Source organism: Dipodomys spectabilis, unplaced genomic scaffold (assembly GCF_019054845.1).
Source record: "Dipodomys spectabilis isolate Male_0828 unplaced genomic scaffold, ASM1905484v1 ptg000175l, whole genome shotgun sequence".
Classification (NCBI taxonomy): Eukaryota; Metazoa; Chordata; class Mammalia; order Rodentia; family Heteromyidae; genus Dipodomys; species Dipodomys spectabilis.
In genome coordinates, this window is record NW_024870852.1 from 5,507,471 (window position 1) to 5,522,193 (window position 14,723).

The 14,723-nt window shown below is 44.0% G+C and overlaps 1 protein-coding gene and 1 long non-coding RNA gene across 4 annotated transcripts in view; one reads left to right on the top strand and one right to left on the bottom strand.

Annotated features, from left to right (window-relative positions):
- Window positions 1–772: 772 nt before the first annotated feature.
- LOC122120506 lies at window positions 773–8,857 on the bottom strand. Of its 3 annotated transcripts, XR_006149710.1 has the most exons (5): window positions 8,767–8,857; window positions 8,111–8,236; window positions 4,002–4,102; window positions 3,226–3,295; window positions 773–1,665 (listed from the first exon to the last, which is right to left on the bottom strand). It is a non-coding gene; the product is annotated as an uncharacterized LOC122120506 (long non-coding RNA). The 3 variants fall into 3 exon arrangements; XR_006149708.1 differs by lacking the exon at window positions 8,767–8,857 and having other exon boundaries at window positions 8,111–8,423; XR_006149711.1 differs by lacking the exons at window positions 773–1,665; window positions 8,767–8,857 and adding an exon at window positions 1,678–2,824 and having other exon boundaries at window positions 8,111–8,423.
- Fermt1 (FERM domain containing kindlin 1) overlaps window positions 8,786–14,723 on the top strand; it is a 41,220-nt gene continuing 35,282 nt past the window's right edge. Inside the window, exons 1-2 of the mRNA XM_042694761.1 lie at window positions 8,786–8,868; window positions 11,900–12,107. Of these exons, the coding sequence (XP_042550695.1) occupies window positions 11,957–12,107 (151 nt within the window). The 5' untranslated portion in view covers window positions 8,786–8,868; window positions 11,900–11,956. The remainder of the gene's footprint in view (window positions 8,869–11,899; window positions 12,108–14,723) is intronic.

Genomic DNA, 14,723 nt, shown 5'->3' on the forward strand with positions numbered 1-14,723 from the left:
TGATCAGATACAACTCTTCCATCACCACCCTCCAAACCCCCTCCAAACCAATCTCGAGGAACCAAGTTCCATTTTCACACTTATAAAGTATTTTGACCATATATACCCTCCCTTCACCCTCCCTCTGACCACTAGTACCTCCATCCCAAACAGGACCTGCTTTACACTTCCTGTCATTTATTTTTCAAGCGTAAGGTAATGGTTCAAAGGAGTTTCACCATGGTATTTCACACATGCATACACAATACTTCAATACCATTGACTACTTACTCTTACTTTCCCCTCCCACATTCAACAGTTTTCAGTGAGTTTAATTTACTATCTTCATTCACAGATGCAATTTAGTAGCATTCAACTCCAGCACTCTCTTTTTTCCGCCCCCCCCCACCTTTGGATTCCCTCTAACAGCCTCATGATTACAAATATGTTTCATTTATACATATGTATGCATGCATGTGTATATATATATATATATATATATATGTATATATATATATATATATATATATATATCTTTTAGGTCTTGCATCAAGTGGTGCCTTGCTGCCTAGCAAGCATGAGGCCCTGAATTCAAGTCCCACTACAGCCAAGGAAAAGAAAGTGGAAGCTCATTATAAAGTTAGCATATTTGTGTGTTCAATTTAAAGAACCTTTGTGGCGGAGTGTTGAGCCTTAAGTCTGGGTAATAGGATTAACAAATGTGACAATAGTGACATCTAGTGGCAACCCTTGATAAAGCACCTTCCCAATATTACCAAGAAAAACTGCAGAGTTCGAAGAAGGCCATATTCATTATTTATTAAACATTTACTGTTGACGAATACCAAGTCAGGTCAGAGATGGCATCCACCCATGTTTTCTCCTATAGATCCATCCCTCAGAGTGAGAATCTTCATCACATGCACCTCTGCCAAGCCCCACATACAAAGTAAGTAAAGAAAATGATTCTGGCTGCTTTGCTCTAAGACAAAATACATAAAATGCTAGGATCTAGGAAAGAAATAGTAAAGAAAGAATATGGTCCGTACCACCAAGCTTGCAGGACTCAGACAACCAACAAACTCCTTTTAGTGTGTTTGCAACAACTTTTAGTGTTTTGTTGAACAATATTTGCATTACAATGGACATGCTGATGGTAGAACACACACTTGGTTCCTCTCAAGGAACCACCTGAATTCTTCTGCCTCTTTTTTGGAAGAGATCTCAAAGGAGCCCCTCCTGACAATTGTTCTTGAGAACACATGACATAAGCCCATGAGGTCAGGGACCATAGCTTATTTACAGCTTTATCTGCTGCACCTAGAACAGTATCGAGTGATTAAAAAGCACTCAATAAATGGTGATTGATTGTTCAACCCTAGGAATATTGCTTGACAGGTGGCAAGTACTCTCATGTGGTGTTTAGAATAGGTGGTATAGCTGATGCGTAATGGTGGAGATGGGCTCGTGGTGGGTGGGGGGTAGGTAAATGGTTAGGTAGACAGGTGGGTGCATGGATGGGCATAGTGGTGCCCATCCATGAGTGCGTAAATGAATAGTGAACAGGAGTGAATGGATAATAAGGTTGATATATGCGTAGGTGGATGGTTTATAAGATTGAGGGTTAGGGGGTTGTAGCACAGTGGTAGAGTTCTTGTTTAACATGGCCAAGGTCCTGGGTTCAATCTGGAAAAAAAAAATCATTTGGTTAGATCACTATGGAATTAAGACAAACTAAGTCTAGGTATTGGAAACGTCATCTCCAGGCCCCCATAATTGGCGCTATCCAGGAGCTTGCTAGAATACAGATTCTCAGGTGGCAACCCAGACCTACTGCAGCAAAATGTGTATTTTCACAAGATCCTCAGCCACTTCAGACACATCACAGTTCAAATAGCCTTGCACTAAGGTATGTGGATATAATGTACTATAAAGATAATATAAATGTAAATATATAATTAACATAATTATGTATTTGTAATATGCAATTCTTTATAGCCTACAATTATTTATACCATATAATTATTTGTAACATATAATTATTTACAATAACATCAAATAATCATACAATTTTATAAACTAAAGAAGATAAACATTCACATTACCATTGTTACATTTTCAGTTGCTTGCCATACATTCCCCACCCTAATTTCACTTATATGCCCAAAGCAACAGCCTGGCAGACCACTTGACACAGTCCAAATATTTCGTACCAGACAATGCTTGATAACAATCAATGGGAATCTTAAAGAGCTCTGGCATATTGTGGAAAGAATATTAATGAGCACAATCTCTGACAAGAAAATTGGTAATCATATCAAAACACGATCTTTGACCAAGTCCAATTACCTGTAAGAATTTATCTTAAGGAAGTGATTAAGCGCACAGACAAGAAAAAGGAATTAACTTTTCAATGGATTAAAGATTCAGTGGAGTAAAATAAATTACATATATTCAAACAATACAAAACTTAGCAAGAAAATCAGGTATTGATTTTAAAAAACAATACTTATCACCAGCCAGTAGGTTGATCAAGCAAGATTCATGCATTACACTACAATTAAAAAACAAAACAAACATGAAAAAAAAAAACTCTGTTTCTTATGAGAGTGGAGAAGGTATGCCTATTTTCTTTGCCTGAATGAAAATCAGAGCAAGTTCATGGGGCGTCGGAGTCCTCTTCTATATGAAAAGTACTACAGATGCTCCTGGTCATTGAAAAGAAAATCCGAACTTGGTGCTAAATAGTCCAGCTCTATATATTAATTAACATGCCAATCTTCATTCAAAGTTCAGCTTTCTGCTTCTCCTTCACTTGTTGTTACCACAGCCTGCAGGGCTAGCTCTTAAAGGAAAGGTAGGAATTAACCCTGAAGAATGGAGAGAGAGGAGTCCGGATGGAAGGAACAATCTAAAGAAGGATTCTATGAGATAATGCATGCAAAGGACTATGCACTGTGTCTGGGGTATAGAAAGAGCCTATAAAAGGCTGGAGGCATGGTTCAGCAGTAGAGCACCTGCCTGGAGGCCTGAATCCAACCAGTACTGCCAGAGGAAAGAAAGAAAAAAGCAAAAAAGGGAAGAAAAGGAGGAAAGAAGGGAAGGAAGGAAGGAAGGAAGGAAGGAAGGAAGGAAGGAAGGAAGGAAGGAAGGAAGGAAGGAAGGAAGGGAGGGAGGGAGGGAGGGAGGGAGGGACGGAGGGAAAGAGGAAGAGAGGGAGAGAGGGAAGGGCTGTGTTGTGCCTACCTGCACCTGAATGAATCCTGGGTAACAGGCCTTCTGGGCAACTTGAGTAATTTAAGTTCTGGCCTCTAGACTGGGATAAAAGCATAAAAATTTCCACATATATTAAAGAGGACATTCATGGTGGATATCTCTTTTTTTTTTTTAAATGGCCTGAACTCTGGGCCTGGGCACAGTCCCTCAGCATTTCAGCTCAAGGCTACTGCTCTACCACTTGAGCCACAGCGCCACTTCCAGCTTTTTCTGTTTATGTGGTGCTGAGGAATTGAACCCAGGGCCTCATGCATACAAGGCAAGCGCTCTACCAATGAGCCACCTTCCCAGCCCTGGATATCAAAGTGAGATGAGCAAAGTGCAGAACCATGTGTTCAGAATACTATCACTTGCTTAAGAAGCAAAAATAGTCTACACACGGAGATTGTCTCTAGAAAGTTCCAGAGAATCTGGTAACTACTATTCCCAGGGAAAGGAACTTTATAGTCAGGCGTGACAGGTAGAGTGAATTATAACTGTATACATATGGATACCTTTGTTGTTGTTGTGGGGCCTGAACTCTGGGCCTGGGCGTTGTCCCTCAGCTCTTCCGCTCAAGGCTAGCGCTCTACCACTTGAGCCACAGTGCCACTTCCAGCTTTTTCTGTTTATGTGGTGCTGGAGAATCGAACCCAGGGCCTAATGCATGCGAGGCAAGCCTTCCCGGCCCCTAACTTGGGTATCTTTTGATGGAGATGGGTAAAATGTTATGAGGAGGGAGGAGGGGAGAAGGGAGAGAGGCACACCTTGTTTTCCGCTCTTCTCATTCCATTGGTGGCTCCAGCATGGCTTCTAGGAAAGCCTTTTTACTCTTCTCTGCTGCTCCTCGATCATCTTTGCCCAAAGTCTGTAGAAACATCCAAGACACACCCTGTCCACTAGGCGAACATTTTAGAACTTGCCTAGGCATAGAAAGTGCTGGTTATCCACCCAGCTGGGAAGCATAAAGTAGCTATAATAAGCACATTCTATTTCTTCTCAAGGAACAAAACACATTCTTTCCCAAGAAACTAGAGGTTCCTGTGCCTTCAAAGACGAGGCTTTACCAATGAGGAGTTCCACAAGAGAGGAGAGAGAGCTATCAATAACCCAGATTATTTAACATGTCTCTGCTTACCATGTGAAGTGTTACAGAAACCAGAGAAACTGTCATTGAATAAATATCTAATGAAGTAAAAATTACATTCTCTGCCAACATGTACACAGCTGTGGTTTCGTGCAAATTACATTGTATGTGTCTTATTCCATTTCGTACTCAATTGGGAGACTTTTAGCATATGTATGAGCTCAAGATTAATGGAGAAATGTATGTTGCATTCGTTTTGTCAAATAAAACCATTCATCAAAAAGTTAAACTACCTCTTTATTCTTTCAAGCAGCTTTCTTGTTCTATCTAAATTATAGCATATAGAGAATTATTTTTTAACTTCGATGGCTCAGCTAATGGAAGGGGAGGCGCTAGAGGAAGCAAGTTATGTGTGATTGGCAAATGAAAGTAGCTGGGATGGTTCTCGAAGGGCCTTTGCTTGTTTGGTTCTCAGTTGTGTTTGATGAATAGAGGGTATGGTCACACTTCTCATCAGTCCAGCCCACTGACATTCCACATGGCAATGTAGCCACAGCTTTCCCTAATGAAGGTACTAACAACACACCTGCCAGTTCCTCAGCATCTAGATGACGGGTAATAGATAGGATTGCAATATTTGTTTCAGGAACATGAAAAATTTTGATGTCAAGACTAACAATGTCCCCCTCTCTCTATATATGCACACACACACACACACACACACACACACACACACACACACATGTATCTTTTGCTAACCTGAAATATAATAACTAGGTACTAATTTTAAAAAAAAAACTTGAAGCCAGGTAGCTCACATCTGTAATTCTAGCTACTCGGGAGGCTAAGTTCTGAGGATTGAGGTTCAAAGCCAACCAGCACAAAAAAAAGTCCATGAGACTCTTACCTATAATTAACCACCAAAAAGCTGGAAATAAAGCTGTGGCTCAAGTGGTAGAACACCAGCCTTGAGTGAAAAAGCTAAAGGAGACCTGGACATTGGTGGCTCACGCCTGTAATCCTAGCTACTCTGAAGGCTGAGAACTGAGGATTGTGGTTCAAAGCCAGCTCAGGCAGAAAAGAGATTCTTATCACCAGTAAACCATTCAAAAGCCAGTAGTAGAGCTGCGGCTCAAGTGGTAGAGTAATAGCCTTGAACAAAAAAGGGACATTGCCCAGGCCCTGAGTTCAAGCTCCCACACTGGCATTTAAAATGTTAAGGGAAAGCTTGAAGCCCTGAGTTCAGGACTGGCACACACACACACACACACACACACACACACACACACACACACACAGAATGAGAGTTAGAGAGAGAGAGACCTTGACTGAGAATGTAGCTCAGTGGTAGAGCACTTGCCTGGATTGAATTACCAACACCAAAAGCAAACAAACTAAAACTTAAAGCAGTTTCTGAGAAACTACAGCATCCAAGGGTATCCACCAAAATCTTATCCAAAATTTCATACTCTCTCAAATTCAACTTCCTTCCTGAAGCCCAGTGCCCTGCCCTGAGCAGTCTGCACAGATGCCCGAAGCAGACACCGGGCTCCTGGGCTCCTTCCTTGCATACTTCAGCGTGAAGATGAAGGCTGGGCCTGCTTCCATAACTATTCAGTATCTAGCAGATAGAGTGGCTGGGTAGTTAAATCTATTGCTTAGTAATATGTCTGCATTAGGGCTAGGAATATGGCTGAGTGGTAGAGGGCTTGCCTTGCATGAAGCCCTGGGTTCAGTTCCTCAGTACCACATACACAGAAAAAGCCAGAAGTGGTGCTGTGGCTCAAGTGGTAGAATGCTAGCCTTGAGCAAAAGAAGCTCAGGGACAGCGCCCAGACCCTAAGTTCAAGCCCCAAGACTGCAAAAAAAAAAAAGAGAGAGAGAGAGAGTTTTTGCACTAATTAAATAACATATCCAGAATGATGGCCCTGCTTGGGTTTTAGTTTGGGGGATTTTATTTATGCTGTTTTGGTGAGTTTTTGGTTTGGTGTGTGAAGGATCTTGACTGTGTAATCAGGCTGGCCTCAAACTTGTGGTAGTCTTCCTACCTCTGCCTCCAGAATTCTGGAATGATCATTGTACACCTCCACACTTGGGTTTCTGCTTATTTACAAGAGAGAAAAAAAGTGAGGGTGTGTGTATGTGTACACTTGGGTGTCTGCTTATTTATAAGAGAGAAAAAAAGTAAAGGTGTTTAGTTGGAGATAAGAGTCTCTGACACAGCCGGGCGCTGGTGGCTCACGCCTGTAATCCTAGCTACTCAGGAGGCTGAGATCTGAGGATCTCAGTTTAAAGCCAGCCCGGGCAGCAAAGGCCATGAAACTCTTATCTCCAATAAAACCACTAGAAAACCGGAAGTGGCACTGTGGCTCAAGCAGTAGAGTGCTCACCTTGAGCTGAAGAGCACAGGGACAGCGCCCAAGCCCAGAGTTCAAGCCCCACAACCGACCAAAAAAAAAAAAAAAGAGTCTCTGACATTTCTGCTCTTTCTGGCTTCAAACCATGAGCCTCATGAGTAGCTAAGATTACAGGCATGAGCCATGACACGCAGCTGTGCGTGAAACATTATTTCACTTAGTGACACAGCTCTCAAACACCTAAACCATCTCCCACTTTAGTCCATAAAGGTCCCTAATTTAATGATAATATTCAGCTAAACTTTTTAAACACTTTTTGTTGTTGTTGTTATTAGTTGTAGGGCTTGAACTCAGGGCCTGGGCACTGTCCCTGAGCTTCTGTGCTCAAGGCTAGCACTCTACCACTTTGAACCACAGTGTCACTTCCAGTTTTCTGGTGGTTAATTGGTAATAAAAGTCTCATAGCCTTTCCTGCCCAGGCTGACTTTGAACTGTGACCCTCAGATCTAGGACTCCTGAGTGGCACCAGCACCCAGCAAATTAATGTTTTAATATGTTTGTACAGTGCTGGTGGTAGGTGAGCCACTCCCTAGCCCTTTAAATTTACAACACATTCAAATCTAAACAATTTCTGAACATGGTAATGTCCAAGCAAGTAGATATTCGACTTCCAAATGTTACCTTTGCATTAAAATTTAACTCACTTGCTGGGCACCAATGACTCCTACCTGTAATCCTAGCTACACAGGAGGCTGAGCTCTGAGGATCACAGTTCACAGCCAACTCAAAGCAGGGAGTCCATGAGACTCTAATCTCCAATTAACCACCTAAAAGCTAGAAGTGGCTCAAGTGGTAGAGTGCCAGCTTTGAAATAAAAGATAAAAAAATAAAAATCTCAGGGACAGTGCCCAGGCCCTTAGTTCAGTACTGGCACCGAAAAAATGATGATGACGATGATGATAGCAATAATAAATAAAATAATAACTCACTGCACTGAAGTCTGCATTACACTACATAAAATTCCAGGAACGGTGGGTACTCCATCCTACCGACCCATTTTCCAGATGAAGAAGTGAGATTCCTGTTTTCCCTTCCCTTCCCAAGTACCTTCAGAGCCCAGCCCCAACCAGGCATCCGGCAACCGTATAGCACAACAGCCTGGTAGGGGAGAAGGGAAGAGAGGCTGGGACTGGTTGTGTAAATCTCCAACGTCACCCGCCCTTGCTGAAGAGCCCAGTACTCTGGAAATTCATTGAACTGGGGGAGTGACCGGCCAGACAGGCTGGTGAACGCGAGGTGAACCAGCCTCCGGGGCGCGGCCCAGACTGTTGGCAACGGAGCACAGCACTTGGGGTGGCACTTGGGGGAGGGGGTCCTCCACGTTGGACGCCTCCCTCCTCCCTTCCTGGGGCTTTACATGGCGCTTACTCACCGATGAATCGCTTCTGTCTCTCCCACCTGGCTGAGATCACAGGTTGCCGGTGGCACGGAGAAAAGCAGACAGGGGTTCCAGCCAGGAAGTGGAGTCTCTCTTGGGGCGCCTCGGGGCGCGCTGGGGCTGTGGGCGATGAGTGTCCCTCCTCCACCCTCCACCTCCTCCAGCCCAGAGGCTACTTTTTTTCTTCCTCCCCGCTCCCCGCCCCGGCCTGCAGCCTGCGCCGCGCCTCCCTTCCCACGCAGCAAGACCAAGCAGGCCCGGGGCTGGGCGTGCCCTCGCCTGCCTGCCCCGGCGGGCGCGCGCTGGCCTCCCCGGGTCTGGCTGCCAGGGGCGGAGACCGTGCACCCGGGCTGCAAAGACCGAGCTTCGTCATCGCTCACCGTGATACCAGAAACGGTATTCGAGGTTATCGAGACCGAAATCGGTCGCAGGCCGACCCAACTCCCCCACCCCACCGTCGGTGGGAGATCTGTGCGCCCATACACACACACACACCCAACACACACATACTACACACACACAACACACACAACACACCAACACACACAACACACACACACAACACACCAACACGCAACACACACACCACACAACACACACACAACACACACCCAACACACACACCCAGCACACACACAACACACACACACCTGGATTGGATCGGCCCCGGGTGTCCACAGCCTGGAGCTTCCAAGTGTCCACGTGCCCCTCTGCAAAGAAAAGGACTCCACCTGCCCGGTGTGGGAAAGGAGGTGGGTACTTGGACTAGGGATGGAGATGGAGAGGGGGGTCGGGAGAGGGGTACCGCACACCACGTCCCCACACTTTCTGCAGCCTTTTGCAATGCAATCGCAGTTGATATGGGAAATAATCTCTCCGGTGTTGTCTACCTTCTCTCACCCGGCCAAAAATTTAAAAAATTAAGCAAGTTGGATTTCCCTTCCAGCCGGCCAGTACCTTTTCTGTCCACCTAACAACCTCCCCAACGCCCTGGCGACTCTGGCTAAAACCAAACGGAGCTGCGATCTCTGATCCCAAGCACCCTGCCACCTTCCAGGGGGGAAGCCTTGGGGGGTATTTCTCCCACCTTCCCCCTCCCTCCTCTCTTTCTGGAACTTCCAGGGAAGGAAGCTGGCTGCTTATTAGGATCAACTCTTCTTGTTTTGGTCTCCCTAAGTGTGTTTTCCCCCCAGCTGAAGTTTGCTGTTTCTCTTCAACAAGTAACAGCTTGCTGGGGAGGAAAAGTTCGCCCCAGCGCGGGCACAGAATGATAGGAAAGAATGTGATAGTCTGGTTTGGGGTGGAATTTTTATTGTAAGAGAATCATTGTCAGTTTCCTACAGAAGTGTTTTGATGTCTGGGATTAGGAAAGGAGAGGACCTCGTGTCTGGTAACCCATGATACAATCAACAAAGGAGTCATCTTAAAAGAAAGGTTACTTATGCCTTTATTTATGTACAAAATATTCTGGGGGGAAAAATGACATCTCAGATGATCTTAGAGATCTTAAAGTTCTTCAAAAACAAGCTCAGAGATGTAACTATGAAGGGGATATAGTAATATATTGTAATATATTATGTTATATATAATAACTTTTAAAAAGCGCTGTGTTAGTTAGAAATGATTTGCGTGGATAGAAACTACAGAGAGTTTCACTGGTGTGGTTTTTGAACAGTGCTTTTATATTGGTCTTGCAAAATTATCCAAGCGATTTCCCAAAGTGCTGGATACATTTGGAGTAAGAAGGACATAGATTAATGTCTCAGCTCCACCATCAAACTGTGTGGCAAGTAACATGACCTTCCAGAGCCTCGGTTTCCTCATTTGTAAGTGGAGAGGAAGGAGACCGTAAAGGAGGTAACAGGACAGGAAATGCAGAGAACAGCACCTAGAAATCACCAATGGCAATCCATTAGGAAGCTGTACAAGTGGCCACCCTGCAGGGTCTGTCCAATTATTAAAAAAAAAAAAAAAAAAAAAAAAAAACAGAAGGAGTTACTTCAGAACACTTGAATTTGGTTCAGTCACATTAAATCTATCCCAAAGGGTTCACAGCCATCAACTTATAGATTAGCATTGATCAGTTTATCTATTTAGTGTATTTGAGATTCTCTGACTGCTTTCAAATGTGCAGTTTCAAAAGAACACCAACTTGGTATGGCACGGGTATTTCAGTTCTTAACTATTACAAAATAATGTTCGTGGTCAGGAATGGTGAGCATGCTTGTATTCCCAGCTACTTGGGAAGCAAAGGTAGGAGGATCTCCATCCAAAAACAACTGGGCAAAAGTATAAGACACTGTCAATAAAGAGAAGGAAGGAAGGGTGGGAGGGAGGAAGCCAGGGAAGGAGGAAGGAAGGCGGGGAGGGAGGCAGGAAGGGAGGGAGGGAGAGAGGGAGGGAGGGTAGAAAAAAGTTTTAATTAAAAGCAAAATGTCTGGGGTGCATGGCTCAAGTGGTGGAGCTCATGAAAGTCTGAGTTCACCCCTCCCCCCCCCCACCCAATAACACCAAAAAACAATGTCCCTCAGGGGTTATCATAATACCACTTTGGTCATGATTTACTGGATTGAAGGCACCTGAACTCTGGAGCGTATTTTTTTCACTTGGCTGTTATGATTCAGTGTGAGTCACCATAGCTCCTAGCACCTGGAGTCAGCTGGAAACAGTCACTGAGTACAGTGCACAGCCCTCTTGAAGAGAATCTTCAAGATACCCACAGTTAGGGCAGAACACACTGCCTTCCTTGGTGCAGGCCTTTGTGAAAAACATAGGCTCCTCATAAGCCACCTGAGTATAAGGGAAAGATCCGCATGGTCATCTGAATGGTTTTTATTTTAAATCTTTAAAACAGCCTAGATCAGTAATATTGTTTTCTGTTTCAAAGAAAATACATCTCAAGTTCTTTTTAAGTTCTGGTAAGTTTTGGCTTCTAGTGTTCCTATAACCACTTCCCCCTCTCCCTCCAAAAAGAAGCATGTCCGTTTGGCTACAGCCATTTTTCTCTGTGGCTCCTCCAGTAAGTAGACAAATAGAGGTTTGAAGTTCCCACCCCCATCTGTACTTTGAAGACTTAAGCTTTCTAGGTCTGTCTTACCCTGGTTTGTTTTTTGTTTTGTGTTTCTTTAACTTGGTTGTGCTTGAGTTTGAGCCTAGAGCCTCGAACTTCCTAGGCAGGAACTCTGCCCCTTGAGCCACATTTCCACTTCCAGATTTTGTGCTAGTTAATTGGAAATAAGAGTCTTTCGGCTTTGTCTGCCCAAGTTGGTTCTAAACCTCAAGCCTCTGATCTCAGCCTCCTGAGTAGTGAAGATTATAGGCATGAGCCACTAGCTCCTGGATAAAATGCACTTTGTTGAGGTATGATTTACATATAACAAAATTCACTGAACTATGTACATTTAAAATCTGTGCGTTTTTATTATACACAAGACATATCTCCATAAAGTTGATCATTTTAATGTATCATGGAACACTGCCAGTATTTACTCCCTCTGGTTCGAATAATTCAAAGACCAGAAAAGGCCAGTAGAAAGGGAAAGTGGATGTGGGTGTGCCTGAAAGATAAAGGACATTTACAGTCAAGTGGTCTTGGATGCGTGGCACTGAATGGAAAGATAAAATACACACATTTACAGGGTTTGAGACGAGTTTTACAAGGCTTTTTGTCTTTATCATTAAGCTTCCAGAATTTGATACCTGGGCACCAGGAATCTGGCAAGAGTTTGTTGGAAGAAGAAACTTAAAATGAAAAATAAAAACAAAAGTATGTTTGTCCTTCAGGGTCTACTGGCCCAGTCGGTTGCGTCCCAACCCCAAAAGAGGCCTTCCTTCGCTATAATGCTAGCATCCGGTGACTTCGCCTCTGCTTCCTGGGAGCTCGTGGTCCGAGTGGACCACCCAAATGAAGAGGAACAGACTGACGTCACACTGAGAGTGTCCGGAGACCTGCACATCGGGGGAGTGATGCTCAAGTTGGTGGACCAGATCAGTGAGTTACTGCTTCTGAGTGGCTGCTGTGTGTATGTAGCCCTCTGATACATCACTGCTACCTGGCTAGCCAAGGCTGCCTGAGCATTCACATGTTTCTGGCCACTCAGAGAATGTGCTTGTCCTTTCCCTACACCCCACCACCCAGGTCTTCTCAGAAAGAGAAAGGAGAATGGAAGGGCCGAGAGCCTTTTGTGTCTGTGTGTACACGCCCACATACACACATCTGTTTCTGTACTAGGGCTTGAACTCAAAGCTTGGATGCCATTCCTTAAGCTTTCTGCTCAAGACTGGTTGCTCTGCCTCTTGAGCCACGCTATCATTTCTGGCATTTTGCTGGTTACTTGGAGATAAGAATCTCAAAGGCTTTTCTGCCCCAGTTAGCTCTGAAACACAATCCTTAGATCTCAGCTTCCTGAATAGCTGGGATTATAGGACCATCACCCAGCTAAGAGCTTGAAACTACACTGAACAGCATTTGTCAAAACATGATTCTTGAACAAGGCATGGTGGTATACATATCAATGATCACAGGACTGCGGAGACCGAGGCAGGAGAATCCTGAGTTCAAAGCCAGCCTGGGCTGGGCTGCATCTTATCTCAAAAAAGAAAAAGAAAAGCAACATGGAATCTTTGGTGGCATACTAAATCTCCCAAGTATGTATGTGCATACGATGCTGTATTTCCACATGACCCAGTCCACCAATAACATGACACATGATTTCAGTTGATGAGGAATTAGACTACTGTGGTCATGCTGCCACAATTTATTTTCAGCTCTGACAAATAGTAGAATATGTAACAATTGTCTTTTTTTTTGTGGGGGGGGGTCAGTCATGGGGCTTGAACTCTGCCCTGGGCACTGTCCCTCAGCTCTTCAGCTCAAGGCTGGCACTCTACCACTTGAGCCACAGTGCCACTTCCAGTTTCCTGGTGGTTTATTGGAGATAAGGGTTTCGTGGCCTTTCCTGTCTGGGCGGGCTTTGAACCAAGATCCTCAGACCTCAGTCTCCTGAGTAGCTACAGGGGTGAGCCACTGGCACTGGGCTAACAATTGTCTGGCAAACATTTCAGTTGTGGATTTCATTAGTCCATTTTATTAGTCTAGCCAAACAGGGTGACTACTGTTAAGGCTTGGTTGTTCAGTGCTGGTAATCTTCTGCTAATGCATTTTAGTTGATGCCTTTTTTAATTTTTATAGTTATTGTAAAGGTGATATACTGAAGGGTTACAGTTACATAAGTCAGGTAAAGAGTACATTGCTTTTTGGACAAAGTCACTCCTCCCCTCACTCTCTCCCGGCTAACGCTTTATTTATTTGTTTTCCAGTCCTGGGGCTCAAACTCTGGCTGTCCCTGAGCACCCTTTTTGCTCGAGGCTAGGGCTCTACCACTTAGTCACAGTGCCACTTCCAGCTTACCCCAGGATTAAGATAAGAAATAAGAGATTAGAGATAAGAGTCTCACAGGCTTTCCTTCCCCCAGCTGGCTCCAAACCACCATCCTCAGATCTCAGCCTCCTGAGTAGCTAGGGTTACAGGTGTGAGCCACTGGGGCTGCCCAGCTCTGCTAATGCATTTTATAACATAGAAATGTTCCTGAGAAGACAGTTACCATATGATCGCGTGCTATTGCCCGTTTCTAAGCAAAGAGAAGTCTGCAGGTCATACTCTTCACAGTCAGAAGTCACCATGATGGACTCCACATTTAAGGGTGCATTGTTTTCTCTGTATTTCTTTTAACTTTTATTTAAGACCTGGGATATGGCTTTGCATTTTTACAGAGATGAAAATCTGTTTTACAAGTCTTTCTGCAGTGTGATTTGCATACAGAAAAGTGTACTGATCTCAAGGGTCCGGTTCAATGAGTTGTGGGTCATGTAATCATCACGAAGATCAAGAAATTGTTCCCCTTCCCAAGCCCCACCCAGTCACAGTGAGCCCAAGGGTGAACACTCTCCTGCCCTCTAACACCAGTGGCTTGGTTCTGGACTTCTTGCAAATGGAATTGTACAGGATACACTCTTACACATCTGCTTTCTTTCACTCAACATGATATATGAGATATTTACTCAGATTCTTTTTTTTTTTTTGCTTATGTGGTGCTGAGGAATCGAACCCAGGGCCTCATGCATGCAAGGCAAGCGCTCTATCACTGAGCCACCTTCCCAGCCCCTTTCCCAGATTCTTGTACATTGTTTGGAATCATTTCATCTTATAGCTGTATAATATTTTTTTTGCATGACTCTGATGTAATATATCCATTGATGGAATTCTGAGTCATCTCCATCTTCAGATCCCATAGATGTGAGCATATACAATCATTGTCTTTCTGTGGACATTTCTGCTGGGTATTTTTGTTACTGTTGTTACTAAGGGTGACCACTCTCCTGGCTTCTAAGGCCATAGGCATGCTTCCACTGAGATATCGCTAGAATTGAGCATCATAGAAAAGTGAAATGTCAGTCTTACAGAATTTCTGTGAGAACACTGATGCTTCTTGCCATTCAACAGTGTCAGGATACATTTCTATAAGAGAAAGGAGATGGATTCAACAAAGCCAAATGCTTCACCAGATCTCCTTTAACACTCTAAGAGTATTTGTTTTAGAGAAATAAA